The sequence below is a fragment of the Oncorhynchus clarkii genome, chromosome 5, assembly GCF_045791955.1.
Source record: "Oncorhynchus clarkii lewisi isolate Uvic-CL-2024 chromosome 5, UVic_Ocla_1.0, whole genome shotgun sequence".
Lineage (NCBI taxonomy): Eukaryota > Metazoa > Chordata > Actinopteri > Salmoniformes > Salmonidae > Oncorhynchus > Oncorhynchus clarkii.
This window is the reverse complement of record NC_092151.1, coordinates 73,783,224-73,810,084: the sequence shown is the minus strand read 5'-3', so window position 1 is coordinate 73,810,084 and position 26,861 is coordinate 73,783,224. Positions and strand designations below refer to the sequence as shown.

Here is a 26,861-nt window from a genome sequence, read left to right as displayed (position 1 = left end):
CATTCAGGCTTTAACACAAGAAAATATTGTGTAAATATTTTCTGAAGGCACTGTAGTCAGTTGCCCAACTGGATACATTCAACTGAAATTGGTCTTCTGCATTAAACCCAATGCCTCTGAATCAGTGTCCACTGTGTGGAGGTAGAGAGCCAACAAACCCATCAATCAAGTTTCAATACAACCTTTGTAAAAGCACTAAGAAGTCTCTCTTAGTCATTCTATTACAAGATCACTGTTGATAAGCTGTCAACATGGCCATCTTCATAAACGTGTGTGTAGCAGTCGCAGTTCACTGTAGCAGCAAATGGGATGCAAGTATATGTCATGAAGCATTGATAAGGTGACATCATGACATGCCCGGATGAGCACGCTGCTTGTGGTGTTACCACCACACGCTTAACATGGTTTATAATATGATCTGACATGTGACTACTGATGGGTTTGCATGTGTGTGTGGAGAGTTTGTTTGGGGGATGGGTGTAAGTGCATGGGTGTATGTTGATGCAAAAAATATAACATTTTAAACAGAGTTAATAGTATTTTTGGCAATGACAAAAAATGTGGGGGATAGTGGAGTCGGGGGGACAGAATGAGCGAGAGAGAGAAGGAGAGAGAGAGAGAAAGATAGAGCGAGAGAGAGAGAGAGATTTGAACCATGATTGCAGAGAGCCATGGCTCTAGAGAGGGATATTGGGGTGAGAGAGAAGAGGGGAGTGTGATGAAGAGGGAGACAGGGATTTGCAACAGAGAGGAGAGAAAGAGAGGGGGCAGTGACACTCAGTGACAGAGTGTCATATGCACTCACATGTGCACACACCCTCTCTTTTTTGTCTCTCTCTTTGAACGTGTGTCGGTAAATCCGTCAGTATTGTCACTTTTGTGGGGGGAAATGGTGAAAGGACATCTAAATCAATCATCCTATCTATGACCTACGGTAAGACATTTTTTTTTTTCAACTACACCTCCTCTTCTCCGTCCCTCTCATTCCTCTCTCTTTCAGGCCTTTGTCTCTTCTAGTGTCATTCTACTTTTTTCTCTCTCTTTCCCCATGTCTCTCTGTCTTTCTGTTGGTTCTCTCTCCCCCTACTCTGGGTTGAAGCCAGGTTGAGGCCTCTGTGGCGCCCCACAGTTTTTCCTCTCTGTCATGGTCCATAGTGGACATCAGGGGCTACAATTAATGTGTGGAACCAGTAGAACCATCTGTCTGACATGGGTTGTCATTATTATTAATTTTACAGTAAATATGATGATTATCATCAGTATAGTTGGTGCTGATACTGATTAAGTATTTGATGTAGAAATAGTTTGGGATGTTGTACTACCAATGTTGAGGTTGTTGTTCCAATTTCAAATGTTTTATTTTTAAGAAAAACTATAGTACTATGTTTCCAAATGTGCTCTTGTACATGATCAGATTGATTTTCAGTTTGTTTATGTAATTGTTGTGTGGTAATTAGCCCAAAGTGTAAGTTTCAAAGTGTTCTAACAAAAAACAAGAATACTAGAAAGATTGAGCATTTTCTTTGAGGTGAATATCTTTTGATATGTTCAGTAAATGTTGGATAATGTTTTTGAAGTCTATGTTTTTCTGTCATTAATATATATTTGTATAATATTCAGTTAGATTATCTTCTCTGCACAAGTGTTTCTTCATTAAATGACCCATGAGAAATTAAACAGCAGAGAAAAGTTACAGGTCTTCATTAGGTCACAACCTTAGCTTTGAAACAGTTTTTGAAATTTAGGCTTGGAAATCTCTTCTGTTATGGAGATTATGAAAAGTGAATGCTTTTTGAATTACTGAAATGTGCTTTGACCTGTTATGTTATCAAATGAATGAATGTCATCCCATTAAGAAAATACTGAAGCTATGAGATGGGTAGAAGTTCTATCCTACTGCATTGTTTACTGATTTGTCCCTGAAATTCAGATAGCTTTGAAATTTCACACAGCAAAAAAAGTTTAGTTGGACTTGATGATGACCAAATTCACCCCATAGTCAATTATTTCAACATCACACCATTCCAGTCATATGATGTCACAGATTGTATCAAAAAAGTTGCCGAAAGTATTTAGGTGTATAATATGGGTATACATATCTCTCTTGTTTGATTATGCCACATCAGACATCAGTCTTTGCTGCATAACAGCATGCTTACTACCGGTATATAACAGGAGTCTGAATTATATAGTACGACAAGAATGCAAGCTGACAAATGTCTATACAAATATATTTGCTATTAGTGAGTTGAGGTCGATGTAGAAATATCCAAATCAAGTTTATTTGTGTGTGTGTACATGTGTGTAAATGTGTGTGTGTGTGTCTATGGGGGGCAATGGGGATCGAATGAGGATTAGTCACTTAATACTTCAACATACTAACAGACAGTTGGACACATACTCACACTGGAGAATAACACTACCTCACAAGTGTAAATTCACTTGATTGGGTGCACAGGGTGAGAGTCCTGATTTCTCTACTTTCTAGAAAGTTGCACTAATTGTTTTGGATCTAGTTCATTACTTGTACATACTCAGACAAATTGTAAGCCATAGAGAGAGAGAGGTCTGGTAAAGAGGTTCTTCCGTCTATGGCCAGATTGTTGTTCTTGTGTTGTTTCCCACATCCTGTCCTCTTCTCTCTCCTCTTCTCTGTCCTCATTAGAGATGTTATCTTGACCTCAGTTCCTGTCTACCTAACACATAGAGATGTTGTTTTAATGACTTTACACCAACTTTGAGAACGATCACCTATGCCATTTTCTCTCTCTCTGACAGGACCAAGAAGAAACACACACGGACACAGGAAGACTGTTTTCTCCACAGAGGACAGTCGCCAGTCAGTCCATTATTGGACACCAAGGCTGTCTGAGTGTTGGGAGGCATCAAGCCTGTTGTTGTGTATGGACTGCTGCTGCACTAAAACAGAGAGGTGAATTAACACACAACCCTGACACACGGACAAACTCAGTCTGCTCCCAAAGCCGTGGCCATGTCATCTCCCTCTCTCCCCATGCCCTCCCTCCCCCCCAGTCCACTGGCGATGGAGTACCTCAATGACTTTGACCTCCTTAAGTTTGAGGTGAAGCCTGACACTCCTCCTCTCCCTCCCCCCTGCACATTCCCCAAGTCTAGCCTACCCCACGACCCCTCCAGTTCCCCTGGTCCCTACACCAGCCTCAGCTCTAGCCCATACAACTCCCTGCCCCCCTCTCCAACACTGAGCGATGCCCACCCACCTCCCTCAGCCTCTTCCTCCCTCTCCCCTTCCTCCTCCTCCTCCATCTCCTTCCCTCTGTCCATCTCAAACAGCTACACTTCTGGCATCAGTTCTGGATCTCAGGGGAACGTGGAGAGTAGCCCCTCCCATGGGGGTGCCCAGGGTCCTAACCCTGCCTCTTTGGAGGACCTGATCTGGCTCGCAGCGCTGCAGCAGCAGTTTGGAGGGGAGGCGGGGGGACCTGCGTCCCTGCTGGGAGGCGGGCCAGAGCGGGGAGACAGAGAAAGAGGGTCGGTCGGCAGCTTCCTGGGCTGTGAGGACGCTGTGGAGGCTCTACTGAACTCAGCTGCAGCAGCTGTTAACTCACAGGTATGTAACACTGCCAATATTGTCTGTGGATGTCTGTAAATGATATGTTGTTATTAACTTTTGATAGTGGGTTCGTAATGACATAGATAGACTATAATCAATGTTTGTATATCTCTTTTTCTCTCTCCCTCTTTCCAATCCTCCACTGTGTATTCTCGCTCTCAGTTCCCAGTGCTTTCCCAGAGTTCCAGCAGTAACCTGGGGGATTCGGGTAGTGACAGTGGAGGTGACATTTCCTGCGCCAATGGGACGGATATGTGTCATCGTCCACTCCTCTACCTCTCCTCTGGCCCTCAATTGCTCCCTAACACCAACCCCTCTTCAGCATCCTACCCACAACCCCAGAGCCCCTCTGACCGACTTCATCACCATCATCCACATCATAATCATCATCACCACCCGCACCACCCCATGCATGGCCATCATCATCATCATCATCATCACCTCCAAGTAATTAATATGGTCAGGGGGCATGACAGTATGAAACAAAATATAGTAGAATAACCAAGATAAGAGAAACGAGAAGGCTAGCAACAGGCTAGCAACAACAGCGCCAGTACTGGATGGAGCAGGAGCATATGGGAGAGGGGAGGGAGATGTGATAGAGGGATCATGCTGTAAAGGATTGGGATTAGAACATTAGAACATGATTAAGTGTGCATGCCGTGTACCTGCTATAAGTATAGAAAACATGCCTCTACTCTGAGATGACAATGAGTTTATCTGTAGACATTCCTTGTTTAAAAATGCATTGTTTGTCCTGCAGGCAAGTACAGAATATTGGAGTAAATGTAATAAAGGGAGCAATAATTATCCTTTTAATAGATACAAGCAATTGTACTACATCAACATTGATATATGAACTGTGCTAAAGCTAATACTTACTAGGCCACATCAATAACTCCAGGGCTTTGAATTGATTTGATTTTGATTTTCCTATAGCTGTTCTATGGTTGAAGGAGCTATGTGTGGGGCTGGTAATGCTATTGTGTATGGAATGTTCAGTACTGTTCTATATCTGCATTCTCCAACCAGGTGTCTGAGAGAATCTCTGTGCAGTATGTGGAGCACAGTGTGAGCTTATGATAATATCTGCTATTATTGCTGTGTATAACCCTGATTACTGTCACTTTCAATCAGTCAGATTATCTGACAGATTATGGACATGTGATACCAAAATGTGCCCCCTGACACACACAGCTAGGCACACTCTCACATCACGCACAGAACCACACATGCACAACTCAGACACACACACACACACACAAACACACACACACACACACACACACACACACACACACACACACACACATTGAAAGTCAGTCAAAATGTTTTAAGTCCTATCTATTCTGTATAACCGTAATTCATGTCAACGTTCGGAAGTAACCATCTCTCCCTGTGTCTGTGTGCAGTGTGGTGGGGTGGATGAGCGTTTCTCAGACGAACAGCTGGTGAGCCTATCGGTGCGGGAGCTGAACAGACACCTGCGTGGCGTCAGTAAGGATGAGGTGGTGCGTCTCAAGCAGAAACGTCGTACGCTAAAGAATCGAGGCTATGCCCAGTCCTGTCGCTACAAACGCTTGCAGCACCGCCACGCACTGGAGTCCGAGAAACACGTCCTCACACAACAGGTAGGATACACACACACACACACAACAAAAACACACCACTGCCAACAACTACTAAATAAAAGCTCTAATAACTCTCTCCTGTCCGTCTCTCTCCTCAGTTGGAACAGCTGCAGTGTGAGCTATCTCGGGTGCTGAGGGAGAGGGACGCCTACAAGGCTCGCTACGAAAAGCTTGTCAGCACAAACGAGGCTCCACCTACCCACGCCAACAACCCCCCCTCACCACCACCTGACTACTTCCTCTGAGGACATACCCAGAGGAGAGGACATAAAAATTAAGGGATGAGAGTGGGATAAAAGAGCAGGTCAGCCAAAATAAGGCCAGCACTGGGAAATCAGTCTTTGGGAGGAAGGGAGGGAGGGTTGGGGGTGTGTGTGCGTGTGTGGAGGTTGTCAGGCAGGTAGTGGGGTAGAACTAGGCCATATATGACTGTGAAATCAACCTGCTGAGCTGGCACTTGACTGTTAACTTAGGGTTAGAATCGAGCCCTAGATTGCTTCATAAACCGGACTAATGGTGAAGACTTCAGTTTTGATATCACAGTGACGTTCATAGTAGCACAAAGACTCAATGAAACATCTTCAGGATGCATCCTGCACTGGTCAAATCAGGGCATGGAAGGTCACAGGTCATCCTCAAACTGAACAAACTCCATCGTAGCATTCATCAACCTTAACACTATCAACCTATCTATGCACATTTATTTCAAGCAGAACAAATTAAAAGATGAACTGATTTCCAAACAATGGTTGGGTTGAATCCAGCCCCTGACATGCACACTGTGATGGTGTAGGTTGACTGGGCTCATTGGATTCTCAAAGGTCTGAGTAGTGCTGTGGTATTGGATGTGTAGTGGTGTATGATCTTCAAGTGTCCATGGCATGCAGTTGTACTCGCCAGCAAATATTTCACAGTTGCCTACCAAGGTGTTTTTGCTCACCAAGACTTGTTACCCACTATCACATTTTTAAGATGAATAATCATAGAAAAATAATGTACAAGGATCCTTTTTCTGATAGAATTCCTGTGGTTGTGCTAAATGAAAAATTGACATAAACACTCATGTATAAAGTAGATACATAAAAATTTTAAAATTAAAACATATCCATACTTTGCTTGTTGAAAATAACATACATTTTTGTCATAATGACTATGAAGAATAATTGCAGTGTGCTATCTGTGATTCGTGAACGGACCTCCAAGAGACTTCTTCTGTCAACCTGTACTGTAGGATTTCCACAATCAATCAGTTGGCTCTAACATGTGAAACAAGAAACTGTGGTTGCTGCAGTTGTTGTCGTCAAATAGGTCTGTACAAAGAACATCCCCCCCAAAAAGGCAACAGAGTGCTAAATGGACTGTGTTACTATGTTTTGTCTTCAAGCTTTTATAATACAATCTAGGTTGTGCTGAAAACACTTTTGTAAGAGAGCGACAACCTTAATGCAACAAGCACCACAGAGCTGGACACTGTGGATTCTTAAAAAGTAGGGTGAAACGCAAGAAAATGTGGACATTCAAAGACACCTCTCTTAACCAGCTCATGAAATGTTACCAGGGTAGCTACATTAGAGCTAATTGTTTTGGCTAGGTGTAGGTTCATTAATTGATTTATCTGTTTTATTTATTCACTTATTTATTCACAGTATTTATTAATTGTTTATTTATGTACCGATTATTATTATTTTATTTTACTGGTTTACAATTTAATCTACAAGCTTAGTGTGTACTTTTATTTTCAAGCAGAATAAATCCACATTTTAATTATTTTTTTGATTATTTTCAATAGTATGACTACAATCATTATTGCAATCATGGTTGATGCTCCTACTGTAGTGTGGTTTCCTATGAAATAAAGACAATATTTTTATCATCCTTGGCAGTTTTGTTAATTTTCCAATCTTTTTCTGAATTTCTCTCTTTGTATCAGTTTCACATGTACTTTAAACACCTAGTAATCTCTCTCTATCCCTTCTCTGTCCCTCCCACTTTTCCAATCTCCTGTAGACCTGTTCTATTTACCTCATCCCCTCTTCCATTTTTCTCTCCCTCCATCTCTCTGTCATTCTGTGTCCCTCTATAGAGAGGCAGTGACCCCGGCAGAGCTCTGTTTGGGATGACCTCACCCTCGGCCCTGCCTCCCTCTCTGTGGCTCTCGCTCTCTCTGGCCTGTATAATAGGGACAGGATTAGGGCTATAATAGCGCCCTGACTGCTCACTGCCGGAGTCCATTGTAGCATTGTGTGCAGAGGACGTACACAGAGTAACATGAACACTCACCCTACTCACGCTGCTACACACAGCCACTCACACTTACATTCACTTACAACACGGCATATGCTGAAATACACAAACTTTACAGAGATGCTTAAATAAATTCACATTCATACAATCTCAGCTTGCAAATATCAGAGGTGAAAATTTGCTCCCTTTTTCCCCCCAGTGTAAAATAATATTTACAGAGAGTGTGATAGAGAGAGACAAGAAATACCAACAACAGGAAACCCAGTGCTAAGATTTAGATAGCCTAAGAAGGCCTAATAGGAGAGACGCAGACATAGAGTGAGAGAGAAAGAGAGAGAGCGAGCGAGAGAGTATGTTAGAGGTTACTGCCCAAGGGATAAAGTGACCGCAGAAACGCACACGTGTATGAACACATGTACAGTACTTTGAATGCCCAAAGACACAAACATGTATATAGGCACGGGCACACACACAAACACACACTCAAAAGGGCAATACATGGTAGAGGTGCTGGAAGACAAAACTGTACTCTGCTGCGCCCTAGTGCCGAAATGTACACCTATTATTCCAAGTATCTGCAGCATCCAAAATATAAATTAGTGGAGTGAAATGAGCATCTTATCAACAGATGATGATTTATGCTTTATCTGACCCATGTAGCTCCTGCATTCAAACATTTTATAGAGATGGACTCCACATGACATTTTCTCTACAGGGAAAATCCAGTCAACGCAGCTTTACATTCAATAGCATAAATCAATTTTGTCTAAGAAAATAAAAAGCTGGCAACGATCATTTATTTACACGTCATGTAAGTGAGTCATAATGCAGAAGAAACACTGCAGGAGGACCTAACTTACTGTACGAAAGCACACTGTGGGGGAGAGAGAAGTGTGTTGTCTGTGTAGCCTCTGAGTCTGTGCGTGTGATGTTTGTTTCTGAGCGCGCATGAAATAGAGAGAGAGAGAAAGTGGAAAAGAGAGAGAGAGAACCGTTTTTACTTTGTTGGTGCTGCGAGTCTTGTGCCAGGTGAGATCATCATGTGGCTTTGAGGTAGAGCGCGCGGGAGTGAGATGAGTGGGAGGGCGGGAAAACGCTCGGGAGTAGGTAGTCGATTTCTGACCGGTGTGTTTCACATTGCAGATGCAGACAGATGCGCTCATAGACATTATCAATATCGAGGAAACACTGGCTAAGGTAGGCGGGGATGTTTAAACACAATGTGCCGGGCAGCACGTAGCTTTTTAACTGTTTATATCGATGCAAATATGTCATAGTTTGTCTAACGGTTGCCTCACAAGACATCTGTGAGTGACAAAACGTGGGAGGTGCTGGTGACTTAATAGAAGGGTTTTGATTAGTTATTTATTTTTGAGCTTTAGATTTCACCAACATCAAATTTGTCATGGGCATACCATTTAGTTCTTGAGTGGTTCTCTGCATCTCTTAATGTGTGTGTGTCTGTGAAGCGAGAGACAGACAGATATAGAGAGATTAAAATACAAAGGGAGATGGCAAGATAGAGAGGGGGAGACAGGCAGGGACAGTGCAGGTGTCAATGGGGGTCATAGATACAAAGCGGGATACAGTAATGTAAGAGCATTCTATTTCAGGATCACACTGAAAGTGATAACATGTCAGGTAGAGAGTGACACTCCCTATTACAGTCCAATTGGTGTCAAGTCTTCCCGGAGACAGATGAGGTTAAGGTAGTTCATTGGGAAGCACAGGCATGCACACTGACGCCACAACACCTTCCCTGCTTTCTAGACAATTGACCATTTCTGTCTGTGTGGAAAACTGCTACAGAGTGTGGAATGTTGATGGAAATGTGGACACAAAGTCATAATCTTGTTGGTCCATGTTTTTATGTGAATGTAATGTGTATATTTATTTATTTGTCTCTTTTAGTGTGACAGTATGACTCTGTCCAGTGCCCCACCTTTACGCAGAGGAAGTACCCCTGTGCCAATCAAACACCAGCTCAGACGAGAGGAAGCAGTCCATGATGATTGTGATTGGACATCAGGGTTGGCTGGACCTTCTCCTCCTCCAATCAGTTTCAGCACGGCGAAGGATGAGACCATCGCCTCAGCGGCAGAGGGGAGACCCCCCTCTGAAGGGCCCTTTCGAATTGCCCTGCTGGGGCAAAATGGGGTGGGCAAGTCAAGCCTTGCTATCGCCTTGGCTGGAGATTTGGATAGAACTGCTTCTGTGGATTCTGAAGGTACACTGATTGGTGTTTGGATGTTGGACAGTGTTTCAACAAAAATAGGCCTATGATACTAACAGGTAGAGCATGTGCAATGCATAACATCCCAGCAATGTGTATGTCTTGTAAATGAACATAAGCTAAAAGCCTTCTTCCCCTCATCTCCCACCTGAAACTTGCCTGCTTATGTCTCTCCCTCAGGAGAGGGCTATGTACGTACTGTTACCGTGGACGACGAGGACTGCACCATCCTTATCTACGACAACTGGAGGCAGGTGAGCCAAACTACATCTCTGTGGCCCCACTCTACCCCAGCCTTCTCTTTCCACTCCTTTACCCTCATCCCCTGTCTTAAATCATGGGTTAACTTTTAATGTGGGGGTTTTGGTGTAGTTTTTCTCATGTTTAGTCATAAAGTGTTGCCCGATCTCCTTGTCTTTGATCAGGCAGTGGAAATATGACATTCCCCTGTGGGAGTCTGTGATTGGCTGGAAAGGAAGCCTATTATCAGGTTATTTTCCACTGGATTACCTCTGTTTCTCCTGAGCGTGCTTCAAACACATGTGTTCATGGATGTGTGAGGGACAGTGGTGTAAAGTATTTAAGTAAAAGTACTTTAAAGTACTACTTAAGTAGTTTTTTGGGGGTATCTGTACTTTACTTTACTATTTATATTTTTGAAAATGTTTACCTTTACTTCACTACATTCCAAAAGAAAATTATGTACTTTTTACTCCTTACATTTTCCCAGACACCCACAAGTACTCCTTACATTTTGAATGCTTAGCAGGTAAGAAATTGTCAAATTCAGACACTTATCAAGAGTACATCCCTGGTAATCTCTTCTGCTTCTGATCCGGCTGACTCATTTAACACAAATGCTTTGTTTCTGAATGATGTCTGAGTGTTGGATATGCCTATGGCTATCCATAAATAAATAAAAAACACAAACAATCTGGTTTGCTTAATATAAGGAATTTTAAATTATTTATACTTTACTTTTGATACTTAAGTACATTTTTGCAATGACATTTACTTTTGATACTTATGTATATTTAAAACCAAATACTTTTAGACTTTTACTCAAGTAATATTTTACTGAGTGACTTTCACTTTTACTTTAGTAATTTCCTGTTAAGGTATCTTTACTTTTACTCAAGTATGACAATTGGGTACTTTTTCCACCACTGGTGAGGGAGGGAACTGAGCAGACATCCTGGGGACATTTTTTTCCTTTTGCTTTTTCTGACTCAGCTAGAGGTTGGGTATTGCAAAATTATCTCTCTGTAGGAGGTCTCCAGTCTGGAATCACAAGAGTTTGTGAAGTTGTATCTTTCCTTTTCGTTTACCTTAATCAGCTAAATGTGAATTATTGTGTGGATTATAATTAATGGACATTTTTGAAGGGGTTGATACATTTTTGTTAGGGCAAATGATTACAAACTTTAGAAGCCTTTTTCAACCTTGATTACACTACAGGTTCGGAGTTCCTGCAATAACAGGGTGATCAAATTACAGTGTTTTTTTTATCACTTTGGTGCAATTTTCACAAGTATGTGGTACATTTTCATAACTCTAAGCATGAACATCAAAACAGATCATAAAAATGGCTCATGTTTCAAAACTGATAACTACTGAACCATGTAGTGCCTAGTTAACATATATAGTTTGCTAACTGCTGAACACTGTCAATTTCTATATTTTAGCTTATACATTTTACATCAATTTATGTATGGATGTGGCTGTAAATACTACATAATCATTCTCCATCAGCCACTCTGCGTCAATAGGACAAAGTGGAAAGAGTCACTCTATGTGCTACCATTTGGAATTATAGTGCAGTATACAATGCACTGCTGAAATACCTGGGTTGTAACTTGTATATAACAACATTCAAATCATTATCTGACTTTCATTGATATGAATTTCATTGATGCACTGTAAGCTAATGAATTTCAAACAGAGAGACAGGCGATTCTGTACCAGTTTACAAGTCACGTAGAAAAGGTGATCTTCTAAAATGATGCATGGGGCAGAAATGGCATACAACACTGTGCTACATTTTTACAGTAGTGAACTGATGTACAATACCCTATTTCTGATGATTTTCCCTATGTACAGTACCAGTCAACATTTTGGACACACCTACTCATTCCAGGGTTTTTCTTTATTTGTACTATTTTCTACTTTGTAGAATAATAATAGTGAATGAGTAGGTGTGTTCAAACTTTTGACTGGTACTGTATGTACTGTATAAGGTCAATGAAACTGTAAGACTGACATATTTCTCAACATTCTCACAACATGCCATTGGATACAAATGATAAAATAATTGTGCATGTCAAGTTCTAGTCAAATACTGTATGGAAAATGATATTTACCCGCTAATATTCTTTCTTGCTATTGGATTAAATGGTAGTTAAAATGACTAAATCGAGCTTATCATTATCTGATGTACAGTATTGGTGACTAAGCAAAATGTTCTCATGGTATTTCACAGAAAACTTAGATTTTCCATGAATGACTCAGGGGTGAAAGATGTGTGAAACCCCAATGAATGCACAGTCTAAGGTCCTATAAGATAGGGGGATTACAAGTGCTATCCGTTTAGAGTTTTGTACTTAAGAACTTTGGAAATATACAATGTGCAGTGATTGAAAAAAACAGTAAGATCCTACATCTGTAAGTGGATCACTGACGTTCTTTGGTTGTCTTTTAGGAGATACTGATCTTGGTGATGCTGCTCTGTCTCATCTGTTCAGAAGAGTTTGAGTTAACCTTTTGATGCAGTCTCAAGAGTGAAATCTTAAATTCCGATTTTAGAAATCAAATGTAGCTTTGCTCACACAGTGTCCCTGAAGCGTTTTCAGTGACTTATGAAGGATTCACTCGAAGGGTATCCAGTGTGTGTGTTTGTGTGTGTGTCTCATTGTATTCTCTGTGTGTGTCATCAGTAATTGACGTGGTTCCCAGTTGGTGTGGTATGGTAATTTGTCTCTAGGCAGCAGGGAATCATAGAATGAAAGAGCACAGGGCTTCACTTTCACTCTTGACTGCTGCAGGCAGCAGGCTTTCACTGCATACCACCAGAACAATCGTTTGTTTGAAATGTTGAAAAAACACAAGTACACACACTCTTTGATATGACTCTGTCTGTCATAGAGCACTCATCATGCCAGAGTTATAATTACATGTTCTTACTGACTGTCATTTACAAGGCTCTCAGCACAGCAGTGGGAAAATGTTGACACAAACCACATAAAGAAAGATCTTTAGGGAGAGAAGAGCTGCCTCCCTCTACCTCTTCACTTGGTGACTTATGTAGACCCATTGTAATGGGGGGGGGGGGGGGGGGGGGGGGTCGAGCTATTTACATATCGGGATATTCTTTATGACGATATATTGTTTTGACAATATCTCAATATTATTTTTGCGCTAGTTGGCTGTACCTGCACTAAAAATCAAGATGAGTTGTTCTCATCTTCTTTTTAAATAGGGAGCCAATTTCTTTTCAGCACTTTAATTTCCTTGACTGATCAAAACTAATTTTCTCATGGCTCTCTTTTGTCCCTCTGCAGCGGACATATGGTGAGCGATATGTTTGGAACATCGAATCAGAATAAAATCACAGTATCTGTCACGCCCTGGCCATAGAGAGGCTTTTATTCTCTATTTTGGTTAGGCCAGGGTGTGACTAGGGTGGGCATTCTATGTTCATTTTTTATGTTTTGTATTTCTTTGTTGTTTGGCAGTTGTGGTTCTCAATCAGAGGCAGCTGTCTATCGTTGTCTCTGATTGAGAACCATACTTAGGTAGCTTTTTCCCACTGGGTTTTTGTGGGTAGTTGTTTTCTGTTTTTGTGTCTGCACCAGACAGAACTGTTTCCGTTTCGTTCGTTCTCTTTGTTATTTTTGTTAATTCAGTGTTCAGTTTAAATAAAAGTATGAACACGTACCACGCTGCACCTTGGTCCTCTCCTTCCAACAGCCGTTACAGTATCGAATCGCAATACTTATAGAATCTTGAGAACAGCAATACGTATAGTATCGGCACCTAAGTATCGTGATAATTTTGTATCATGAGGTCCCTGGCAATTCCCAGCCTGAGTTTCTACCTGGTTTGAACATGCGTCCTTTGGCATGATCTTGTCCACATTCTGATTGTGCTCACATTTTTTGATAGGTGTAGACAATTAAACAGGCACTGTGATCTGATTGTGATCAGATCTTCTTGACCACCTCTTGAGGTAGTCAGACGCATTGTGTCTGGATGTACAAGTGTAGACCGATCTGGACAGTGAAAACATTTAAATCATCATAATCCCACCCTCTAAAATCATTGACAGGCGGCACCCTTCACATATGCCATCAATATGTCTTAAAATAAATAATGAAAGATTGTTTGGAAAATATAGCAGTGAAATAATTTTCTTAAAGGGAAGGACCAGGAAATCTGGTCACAGTGCAGACACAGTGGATGGATATGAGACACGTTTTAATACCATGAGTATACACATTTCTGAAAATGTGGGCATAATCAGAATGTGGACAAGATCAGGACACAGAACCCATGTTAGAGCCAGGTATAAATGACATATAATTACATATAAACAGAAGTTTATTCTCATAAAAATTCCTACGACTAAATGGAAGGTAAAGCGGTATGGTTGTGGTGATCTCTCTTCCTCCCTCTCTCTCTCAGGACCTGTCTGCTCTGCAGTGTGAGGTGTGTGTCCTGGTGTTCTCTGTCACGGACAGGCGTAGTTTCCACCGCACCGCCCAACTTCGCCTCCTCCTCAGGGAGACGCAGCCACAAACTCCCATCATCCTCGTGGGCAACAAGAGTGACCTGGTCCGTTCGCGCGAGGTCAGCGCTCAAGGTGAGGCAGATTGGCCCTCTCTTTGTTACAGCACAGTGGTAGAGTGGTCGCCCTTTGTCGCTGCAACCTTAACCTGCAGTATTCCATAGTGTATACCTTTCCCTACAGATGATCTATTCCTATAGATACTCTCTTCTCTCATTGCCTTGTCTCTGCCTGCCATCTCCACCCAGTGTGTCGACAGGCTGAGTTTTATGCTGTATCTCTGCAGGGTACTGCGGTGAAGGGAGAAATATAGGAATATAGACAGAAAGTGGCACAGCATTTCAGCTGCAGTGCAGTGTGGGAGTATGGCAGGAAGGGACTGTGCGTGCTGAGAACTTTGCATGAGATACTAAGAACATACCCACTGGATCCAGGTCATCTATAAATCTTTGCTTGGTAAAGCTCCGCCTTATCTCAGCTCACTGGTCACCATAGCAACACCCACTCGTCGCACACGCTCCAGCAGGTATATTTCACCTCCTTTGGATGCCGTTCCTTCCAGTTCTCTGCTGCCAGTGACTAGAATGAATTGCAAAAATCACTAAAGCTGGAGACTTATATCTCCTTCACTAACTTTAAGCGTCAGCTGTCAGAGCAGCTTACTGATCGCTGCACATATATCACTCCAGTGTAAATTGTAATTACAGTGCCTTGCGAAAGTATTCGGCCCCCTTGAACTTTGCGACCTTTTGCCACATTTCAGGCTTCAAACATAAAGATATAAAACTGTATTTTTTTGTGAAGAATCAACAACAAGTAGGACACAATCATGAAGTGGAACGACATTTATTGGATATTTCAAACTTTTTTAACAAATCAAAAACTGAAAAATTGGGCGTGCAAAATTATTCAGCCCCCTTAAGTTAATACTTTGTAGCGCCACCTTTTGCTGCGATTACAGCTGTAAGTCGCTTGGGGTATGTCTCTATCAGTTTTGCACATCGAGAGACTGAATTTTTTTCCCATTCCTCCTTGCAAAACAGCTCGAGCTCAGTGAGGTTGGATGGAGAGCATTTGTGAACAGCAGTTTTCAGTTCTTTCCACAGATTCTCGATTGGATTCAGGTCTGGACTTTGACTTGGCCATTCTAACACCTGGATATGTTTATTTTTGAGCCATTCCATTGTAGATTTTGCTTTATGTTTTGGATCATTGTCTTGTTGGAAGACAAATCTCCGTCCCAGTCTCAGGTCTTTTGCAGACTACATCAGGTTTTCTTCCAGAATGGTCCTGTATTTGGCTCCATCCATCTTCCCATCAATTTTTACCATCTTCCCTGTCCCTGCTGAAGAAAAGCAGGCCCAAACCATGATGCTGCCACCACCATGTTTGACAGTGGGGATGGTGTGTTCAGCTGTGTTGCTTTTACGCCAAACATAACGTCTTGCAATGTTGCCAAAAAGTTCAATTTTGGTTTCATCTGACCAGAGCACCTTCTTCCACATGTTTGGTGTGTCTCCCAGGTGGCTTGTGGCAAACTTTAAACGACACTTTTTATGGATATCTTTAAGAAATGGCTTTCTTCTTGCCACTCTTCCATAAAGGCCAGATTTGTGCAATATACGACTGATTGTTGTCCTATGGACAGAGTCTCCCACCTCAGCTGTAGATCTCTGCAGTTCATCCAGAGTGATCATGGGCCTCTTGGCTGCATCTCTGATCAGTCTTCTCCTTGTATGAGCTGAAAGTTTAGAGGGACGGCCAGGTCTTGGTAGATTTGCAGTGGTCTGATACTCCTTCCATTTCAATATTATCGCTTGCACAGTGCTACTTGTATCCAAATCCGGCTTTAAACTTCTTCACAACAGTATCTCGGACCTGCCTGGTGTGTTCCTTGTTCTTCATGATGCTCTCTGCGCTTTTAACGGACCTCTGAGACTATCACAGTGCAGGTGCATTTATACGGAGACTTGATTACACACAGGTGGATTGTATTTATCATCATTAGTCATTTAGGTCAACATTGGATCATTCAGAGATCCTCACTGAACTTCTGGAGAGAGTTTGCTGCACTGAAAGTAAAGGGGCTGAATAATTTTGCACGCCCAATTTTTCAGTTTTTGATTTGTTAAAAAAGTTTGAAATATCCAATAAATGTCGTTCCACTTCATGATTGTGTCCCACTTGTTGTTGATTCTTCACAAAAAAAGACAGTTTTATATCTTTATGTTTGAAGCCTGAAATGTGGCAAAAGGTCGCAAAGTTCAAGGGGGCCGAATACTTTCGCAAGGCACTGTACTTCGTCACTATTGGCCTATTTATTTCCTTACCTCCTGCACACACTGTATACAGATTTTTCTATTGTGTTATGACTGTATGTTTGTTTATCCCATGTGTAACTCTGTGTTGTTTTTGTCGCACTGCTTTGCTTTATCTTGGCCATGTCGCAGTTGTAAATGAGAACTTGTTCTCAACTGGCCTACCTGGTTAAATAAAGGTGATATAAAATCAAAAATAAATAAAAATACGCATTAATCTATTCATCTAGATGTACATATCACCTGAGCTTGGCTGTATGGTCACCACAACCTATAACACACATGAACACAAAACTCTCTTTCACCCCCACCTGTCTATGTGATGTGTGTTGCTCCAGACTGCAGCTCCTCAGGCCTGGCTGTTTTTGGGATCATGTTATGAGTGTTGTGTAACCTCAGATCCGTGTGGCCTTTGACTTATTATGAGGCAGAGAGCAGAGCAAGGCTTTCTGCATAATAACTTTTACAGGAACTGGGTGAAAACTCACTTCCTTCTCGCTTTATAATATAGCTGAACGAGCGTGCACAGAAGAAAAAACATGAACTATACTGGTTCTCTCTTCCTCTGCTGTCAGGGATAATTTTATCTCTCTAACAAATGAGATTTTAATTAAGACATTTGGGCAATTGCTTCTCATCATCTTTCATCATCTGGTTTCTCATTCCCCGTGATTTCTGTGTTGCACTCTTGCACTCTTTAATATGTGCTTTTTCCATCTTTTGAATAAATGCATTCAATTATGTGTTTGTGTTTGTCCTAGGGATAGTAGTCTGCAATGACAAAAAAAATCCAGAGAGGCAGGGATGTTTATATTGTAGTGTTCCTGAGGTCAACCAGAGGGGAGCTGGGCTGAGTCACAGCACAATAAGAGAATAAGAGGTGCTTCAACATGTAACTAATATGGATGAACCTGTGACAACAGCACATCACTGTGTACCCAATCTCATCCGCAATGCCCTCATCCTAAATGGGTAATGCGTTTACCACTGACAACTGTGCTTATTCTCTCTCTCTCGCTCTCTCTCTCTCTCTCTCTCTCTCTCTCTCTCTCTCTCTCTCTCTCTCAGAGGCCTTCACCAGTGCTACTCTGTTTGACTGTCTGTATGTGGAAATGTCAACCTCTCTGGACCACCGCACAGTGGAGCTCCTGGAGTCTGCTGTGAGGTTAGCCAGAGGCCTCAGTCCGGTGCCCCCAGGGGCCTATGGGCACGACATGGCTGGCGGCCTGGAGAGCATCACCCACCGGGCCAAGCGTTTCCTCGCTAGCCTGGTCCCACGCTACCCCCGCGAGAGGGAACGAGACGGGGGCAAGTTCTTCAGACAGAAGTCCCGCTCCTGCCATGACCTGGGAGCCCTGTGATCAGGGATGAGGGAAGGATAGAATGAGGGATGTATAGAAATAGAGAGGGGTGGCTAGAGAGCGAGCAAGAGGGAAATAGAATGTAAGCAATTGCAAAATAGAGTTAGGGGTTCAAAGAGGTAAATTATGGTGAAGAGAAAATTTTATGTAAAAGTGAGTGATGAGAGGAGGATACAGTAATGGGGATGACACATGGATGAAGCAGAGAAGACCAGGAAGAGAGAATGGCATTAAAGGAGCGATGGACGTATCTGGGTTGATTCATGTAGAAATGTTGTAGTAGAGAACCATAGAGAATAGAGAATTAGCTGTTGAACCCCTGTAAATACAACCCTAAGCATCATACTGCAGTAGTTTGACTGATTCTCCATCTCCATTCCCATGTGATTTCATTGAGGGCCAAATAAAATACTCTGAGAAGTCATGAGAAAGGAAAGTGACTCTTTTTTATCTGGTTATGTATCTCTGTGTGGTGTGATACTACAAAGCCCAGAAACTTAATTGCATGCTTTTTGCAAGTGCAAGAGAGCAATCACAGTAGCAGCCCTGATATAACATGGTTTTCACAGTGATTCAGATTTTGACGATTCACTTGCTTTTTTTAGTATCCAGACAATCTTGTATCCATGGGGATACAGAGAGGGGGTAGAGAAAGGGCCAGAGAAAGAGTACATTTAGAAAAGGCATAAGATAGAAGGATTGAGGCGATGGAGAATGGAGCCAGGATTTATTGTATGTAGAGTGATCATTGCCAGGTTACTGTTGTCAAGGAGACAAGGAGTATCTTTGTGCCATATGAATTTTGTGTTCAACATTTCCCTTATAAAATTAGGGTACACTTTAAGGAGAATTAATTACATTTCAGAATGTGTTTATTTTGGGGAGGAGGAGTGCCAGATGGCACTTTGTCAGATATCAGTATCACACAGCACCACTGTACTACCCTTAGTTCCACTCTCCATTCAATCCCACTCACACCCACACTATTGAAGAGCAAGCATAGAAACAGAGTATATCATCATGGGTCTTCATATCATTGTCATGGACTTCATCAAAGAGAATGGGAGAGCACTTCTGTAATCAGGAAGAAACAGAGTTGGAAAAATCACCACCTTTAAATGGTGGCATGAAATCATATTTTCTTTGTGACTCATTCCCTTGGCTCCAAACCCCTGGCTGGGAGCAATGGGGGTGGATACTAGATACTGGATACCTGAAACAGGCAACAGGCTCCCCCCTGTGGTCAGATAGCACACTGAACCAGCATACTGTTTTGTCTTAGAATACCTTTTCTACTCAAGACGAAGCAGGGGTAAAATAAATGCCTGAGCGGAGTTCCCACATCTGATTTTCAGGGCAAACAGAAGCAAAGATGGTGGATAACGATGGTGATCCAGCTTTTGTCAAATTAACAAATTACTTTTTAGCATTTCAGCTAACCTTCCTAACCTTAACCTGCCGTTTACCATTGAAAAAAAATGGACAATAAGTAGTCCAGAGTGTCCTCTCCCCGATCAGAAAAAAGTGAGGGAATGGGGTGTCACACTTAATGGTTGTGTTTGAGAGCATCAAAACTGTAATATATCATGGGTAAATTGTGACTCACTGACGGATCGACAAATAATGAGTAGTTGATGCAAGGTGATTTGTAGATCAGTCAGTCGGCAGCCGCCTGCATCGTCGGCTGAGCTGTAGTCAATGAATAGCATTCTCATGTAGGTGTTCCTTTTGTCCAAGTGGGAAAAGGCCGTGTGGAGTGCAATAGAGATTGCATCATCCATGGATCTGTTGGGGTGGAATGCAAATTGGAGTGGGTCTAGGGTTTCTATTGCATCATCCGTGGATCTGTTGTGGCGGAATGCAAATTGGATACTCAGAGTACACGTCCTGGTAATCTGTCTGGCCTGCGGCCTTGTGAATGTTGACCTGTTTAAAGGTCTTAGTCACATTGGCTACAGAGAGCGTGATCACACAGTCGTCCAGCACAGCTGATGCTCTCATGCATGCTTCAGTGTTACTTGCCTCGAAGCAGGCATAGAAGTAATTTAGCTCGTCTGGTTGGCTCGTGTCACTGGGTAGATCACGGCTGTGCTTCTCTTTCTAGTCTGTAATAGTTTGCAAGCCCTGCCACATCCTACGAGTGTCGGAGCCGGTATAGTACAATTCAATCTTAGTCCTGTATTGATGCTTTGCTGGTTTGGTGGTTTGTCTGAGGGCATTGCGAGATTTCTTATACAGGTCCGGGTTAGCGTCCCGCTCCTTGAAAGCGGCAGCTCTACCCTTTAGCTCAGTGCAGATGTTGCTTGTAATCCATGGCTTCTATGTTGTCTTGGCTGTGTGCTTATAGTTGTTATCATTTTGGAAGGTGAACCTTCACCCCAGTCTGAGGTCCTGAGCACTCTGGAGCAGATTTTCATCAAGGATCTCTCTGTAGTTTGCTCCGTTCATCTTTCCCTCGATCCTGACTAGTCTCCCAGTCACCGTCACTGAAAAATATCCCCACAGCATGATGCTGCCACCACCATGCTTCACTGTAGGATGGTGCCAGGTTTCCTCCAAATGTGACACTTGGCATTCAGGCCAAAGAGTTCAATTAGATCAGAGGATCTTGTTTCTCGTGGTCTGAGAGCCCTTTATGTGCCTTCTGGCAAACTCCAAGCGGTCTATCATGTGCCTTTTACTGAGGAGTGGCTTCCGTCTGGCCACTCTACCATAAAGGCCTATTGGTGGAGTGCTGCAGAGATGGTTGTCCTTCTGGAAGGTTCTCCAATCTCCACAGAGGAATTCTGGAGCTATGTCAGAGAAACCATCAGGTTGTTGGTCACCTCCTTGACCAAGGCCCTTCTCCCCCAATTGCTCAGTTTGCCCGGGCGGCCAGTTCTAGGAAGATTCTTAGTGATTCCAAACTTCTTCCATTTAAGAATGATGGAGGCCACAGTGTTCTTGGAGACCTTCAATGCTGCAGAAATGTTTTGGTACCTTTCCCCAGATCTGTGCCTCGACACAATCCTCATGGCTTGGTTTTTGCTCTGACATTCACTGTCAACTGTGGGACCTTACACAGACAGGTGTCGGACTTTTCAAATCATGTCCAATCAAATTAATCGAGTTGTAGAAACCAATCGAGTTGTAGAAACATCTCAAGGATGATCAATGGAAACAGGATGCACCTGAGCTCAATTTCAAGTCTCATAGCAAAGGGTCTGAATACTTATGTAAATAAGGTATTTCTGTTTTTTATTTTTAATACATTTGCAAAACTTCTACAAACCTGTTTTTTCTTTGTCATTATGGGGTATTGTGTGTAGATTGATGATTTTTTATATTGAATCAATTTTCGAATAAGGCTGTAACGTAACAAAATGTGGAAAAAGTGAAGGGGTCTGAGTACTTTCCGAATGCACTGTACTGTACTGTACATCTGGAATTATTTCCTCCTTGATAAAGTTTAGCAAAAAATACTGAGCTGTAGGCCTTTTGTATACAATTTGTTGTGGGGAATTAAATTATTTTATAGTAAAACAATTGCTCAGAGAAATACATTGGATTTAACAAGTTTAAAAAAACTAATTTCAAAAAGATACGTGTCAAAATTGTTGGCACCCCTAATGATTATCATAAATACATTTAATAAAATGTACTCTGCATTAACATTCTACAGTGGCAAGAAAAAGTATGTGAACCCTTTGGAATTATCTTGATTTCTGCATAAATTGCTCATAACATTTGATCTGATCTTCATCTAAGTCGCAACAATAGACAAATGCAGTCAGCTTAAACTAATAACACACAAATTATTGTATTTTTCTTGTCTATATTGAATATAAAATTTAAACATTCACAATGTAGGTTGGAAAAATTATGTGAACCCCTAGGCTAATGATTTCTTCAAAAGCTATTTGGAGTCAGGAGTCAACAGAAGAAAATACGCCTTCTGGAGTGGCCCAGTCAGAGTCCTGACCTCAACCCAATTGAGATGCTGTGGCATGACCTCAAGAGAGAGGTTCACACCAGACGTTCCAAGAATATTGCTGAACTGAAACAGTTTTGTAAAGCGGAATGGTCCAAAATTCCTCCTGACCGTTGTGCAGGTCTGATCACAACTGCTGAAAACGTTTGGTTGATGTTATTGCTGCCAAAGGAGGGTCAACCAGTTATTAAATCCAAGGGTTCTCATACTTTTCCCACCCTACACTGTGAATGTAAAGACATTGTTCAATAAAGACATTAAAACGTATAATTGTTTGTGTGTTATTAGTTTAAGCAGACCGTGTTTGTCTATTGTTGTGACTTACTGTAGATGAAGATCAGATCAATCAGAAATTGTATGACCAATTTATGCAGAAGTTCAGGTAATTCAAAAGGGTTCACATACTTTTTCTTGCCACCGTATTTTTAAAAATTATTCTCAGTTTAAGGAACCTGTGGCCTTTCCTGGCTTCTTGTTTCACTGGGGTATAAAAATGAGGCAACACGTGTCACGAGAATTTTCAATCCCAATGATAATAACTAACAATTATTTAAGATTTGACCAATCCCCAAGGTTTGTAAGACCCTGGGTTTAATAATAATTAGGCAAAGACTAACAACAACTAATGACAGTTAGATTTAATTTGTAACCCTAATGTACAGCAGTCAAGTTCTGAAACTTTGGCAACAACTTGTTTTTCATCACAGAGTCAAATTATGATGAAGAACAGCAGACGATTTAATCCTTATCAGGGCATGACACAACTTCCTGTTTCTCAAGAATCTGAGAGAAAGAGTAAAGGAGGAAGAAGGTGATCTCAAATAAAATAAAATGTTATTTGTCACATGCGCTGAATACAACAGGTGTAGTAGACCTTACAGTGACATGCTCTTACAAGCTCTTAAGCAACAATACAGTTTTAAGAAAAATAAGTGTTAAGTAAAAAAATAGATAAATAAATAAGTGTAAATAAAAATAAACAAAGAGCAGCAATTAAATAACAGTAGCGAGCCTCTATCCAGGGACTACCGGTACAGAGTCAATGTGCGGTGGCACAGGTTAGTTGAGGTAATTGAGATAATACAGTGGGGAGAACAAGTATTTGAGACACTGCCGATTTTGCAGGTTTTCCTACTTACAAAGCATGTAGAGGTCTGTAATTTTTTTATCATAGGTACACTTCAACCGTGAGAGACGGAATCTAAAACAAAAATCCAGAAAATCACATTGTATGATTTTTAAGTTATCAATTAGCATTTTATTGCATGACATAAGTATTTGATCACCTACCAACCAGTAAGAATTCCGGCTCTCACAGACCTGTTAGTTTTTCTTTAAGAAGCCCTCCTGTTCTCCACTCATTACCTGCACCTGTTTGAACTCGTTACCTGTATAAAAGACACCTGTCCACACACTCAATCGAACAGACTCTCCACAATGGCCATGACGTAGTGTAAGAACATCAGGGATAAAATTGTAGACCTGCACAAGGCTGGGATGGGCTACAGGACAATAGGCAAGCAGCTTGGTGAGAAGGCAACAACTTGTTGGCGCAATTATTAGAAAATGGAAGAAGTTGGGGTGTTTACAGACCTCTACATGCTTTGTAAGTAGGAAAACCTGCAAAATCAGCAGTGTATCAAATACTTGTTCTCCCCACTGTATGTACACTACTGTTCAAAAGTTTGAGATCAATTAGAAATGTCCTTGTTTTTGAAAGAAAAGCACATTTTTGTCCATCAAAATAGCATCAAATTGATCAGAAATACAGTGTAGACATTGTTAATGTTGTAAATGACTATTGTAGCTGGAAGCAGCTGATTGTTTATGGAATATCTACATAGGTGTACAGAAGCCCATTAAGAAAATTATGTTCTCAATGTTCTTAAACTGAACTTCATTAAAGTACTGGTTGAATGAAACAGACAGAGTCCCAGCCTACAATAGCCAAAATGTTTATTCACGAGAGCTAAAATATCATACCATGCACATAGCCTTTTATACCTCACATTTGGTCATATAAATGCCCCTCCTCTCTAACACTGTCAATGCTGTTTACAAGTTTTCTCCAACACATACATTGCTTATCATATCCTATAACATGTTACATAATCTACTGCAAGACTAACGGTTTCTCTCCCCCCCTAGGTGGGGGGACCTCTCTCCCTGTTATCAGTTTCACAGTGGTCACAAGTTGTCTGCCACAGTTCCTTATCTGCTAACAGTTCCTTGTCTGCTGACAGTTCCTCTTTTTCTATTCACATACATTCAAGAATTCTTGTCTTATGATTCAAACACATTTCACTCCATTATACAGTGACAGGGTGGAATACTGTTAGTTATTGTTTTACCATTACTTTAAAAGTATAAATCATTTAGTCATTATCTTACCTTCATAAACATATAAATCATATGGATTTCTATAACAGTTACAAAGGTATCTCTAAAAGCCTTGATGTTCCTCAGTCCATGGTAAGACAAATTGTCTATAAATGGAGAAAGTTCAACACTGTTGTTACTCTCCCTAGGAGTGGCTGTCCTGCAAAGATGACTGCAAGAGCACAGAGCAGAATGCTCAATGAGGTTAAGAAGAATTCTAGAGTGTCAGCTAAAGACTTACAGAAATCTCTGGAAGATGCTAATATCTATTTTGATGAGTCTACGATACGTAAAACACTAAGCAAGAATGGTGTTCATGGGAGGACACCACGGAAGAAGCCACTGCTGTCCAAAAAAACATTGCTGCACGTCTGAAGTTCGCAAAAGAGCATCTGGATGTTCGACAGCGCTACTGGCAAAATATTCTGTGGACAGATTAAACTAAAGTTGAGTTGTTTGGAAACACAACACTATGTTTGGAGAAAAAAAGGCACAGCACACCAACATCAAAACCTCATCCCAACTGTAGAGTATGGTGAAAGGAGCATCATGGTTTGGAGCTGCTTTGCTGCCTCAGGGCCTGGACAGCTTGCTATCATCGACAGAAATGTATTCCCAAGTTAAGCAAGACACTTTGCAAGAGAATGTAAGGCAATCTGTCCGCCAATTGAAGCTCAACAGAAGTTGGGTGATGCAACAGGACAACAATCCAAAACACATAAGTACATCAACAACAGAATGGCTTAAACAGAAGAAAATACACCTTCTGGAGTGGCCCAGTCAGAGTCCTGACCTCAACCCAATTGAGATGCTGTGGCATGACCTTAAGAGAGAGGTTCACACCAGACATTCCAAGAATATTGCTGAACTGAAACAGTTTTGTAAAGCGGAATGGTCCAAAATTCCTCCTGACCGTTCGTTGTGCAGGTTTGATCACAACTGCTGAAAATGTTTGGTTGATGTTATTGCTGCCAAAGGAGGGTCAACCAGTTATTAAATCCAAGGGTTCACATACTTTTCCCACCCTGCACTGTGAATGTTTACACGGTGTGTTCAATAAAGACATCAAAACGTATAATTGTTTGTGTGTTATTAGTTTAAGCAGACCGTGTTTGTCTATTGTTGTGACTTACTGTAGATGAAGATCAGATCAAATTGTATGACCAATTTATGCAGAAGTTCAGGTAATTCAAAAGGGTTCACATACTTTTTCTTGCCACCGTATTTAAAAAATATATTCTCAGTTTAAGGAACTGTGGCCTTTCCTGGCTTCTTGTTTCACTGGGGTATAAAAATGAGGTAACACATGTGTCACGAGAATTTTCAATCCCAATCAATCCTAATTATTCATTATATATGTTACATAATGTCATAATTGTGTTTCAGGGTGGAATTCTTTAGTCATTACCTTTAAACATATAAATTCCCTTATCAACATGGAAAATCCATTTGTCATCCTTCACCGTGGGGAAAGGCAAAGAACTCAGAAAATTAAAAGAGACAAATATACCAATTGCACACTATGGTAACAATTAAAACCACTGAAACAGTGATAGACTTGGGTCCTCTACCAGGCAAGTTTATCTTGCTTTTGTGTAAAGATCACGATTTGTATTATCTATTTTATACAGTATTTTTTTCTTACCTTTATCAAAGGTGCCAATAATTTTGGATGTGACTACAATACATTGCATTGCCATAGTCAAATATGGGTAGGAAGGTGTCTTGTACAAGTCTTTTCTCAATGTAATATAAGGGAAGGGTCAAGGCCGCGTTGGTTCTTTTTTATTTAATTCCATTTTCCTCCAAGTGTTGCTGAATCTCCCTTCTACTTAATTTAATATGAGAAACAAGACCCCCCTCCCCCCCAAAAAAATAATAGTTGGACTTTTAGTTGCTTCAAAGACAGTTTATCATCTAACCATTGTGCATGCTGCAAGTCTTGCAGTCACTTGACAAAAGTAATTGTCCAACTGCCCACAACTGAAAATAACTGCTCAGTTGTCATAAACCTTAGTCAACTCAGATAAATGTCAAATTTCACTCACATCTTATAATATAAAATGATTTCAACTTCCAAATGTATGTTTTATCTCAAATGGACCACCCCACATAGGTAACAACTAATGACAGTTAGATTTAATTTGTAACCCTAATGTACAGCAGTCAAGTTCTGAAACTTTGGCACCAACTTGTTTTTCATAACAGAGTCAAATGATGATGAAGAACAGCAGACGATTTAATCCTTATCAGGGCATGACACAACTTCCTGTTTCTCAAGAATCTGAGAGAAAGAATAAAGGAGGAAGAAGGTGATCTCAAATAAAATAAAATGTTATTTGTCACATGC

The 26,861-nt window shown here is 41.2% G+C and overlaps 2 protein-coding genes across 2 annotated transcripts; both read left to right on the top strand.

Moving 5' to 3' along the window:
* The first annotated feature begins 492 nt into the window (after positions 1-492).
* Positions 493-6,309, top strand: LOC139410212 (transcription factor Maf-like). Its single transcript, XM_071155676.1, has 5 exons — positions 493-934; positions 2,779-3,589; positions 3,755-4,039; positions 5,005-5,223; positions 5,322-6,309. Exons 2-5 carry the CDS (start codon positions 2,993-2,995, stop codon positions 5,466-5,468), a joined length of 1,248 nt encoding a protein of 415 aa, XP_071011777.1. The 5' UTR covers positions 493-934; positions 2,779-2,992; the 3' UTR covers positions 5,469-6,309.
* A 2,286-nt stretch (positions 6,310-8,595) lies between these two features.
* On the top strand, positions 8,596-18,598 carry LOC139410211 (GTP-binding protein REM 2-like). Its single transcript, XM_071155675.1, has 5 exons — positions 8,596-8,664; positions 9,379-9,694; positions 9,881-9,954; positions 14,381-14,558; positions 17,870-18,598. The coding sequence occupies exons 1-5, from the start codon at positions 8,611-8,613 to the stop codon at positions 18,160-18,162; spliced, it is 915 nt and encodes a 304-aa protein (XP_071011776.1). The 5' UTR covers positions 8,596-8,610; the 3' UTR covers positions 18,163-18,598.
* The last annotated feature ends 8,263 nt before the right edge of the window (positions 18,599-26,861 follow it).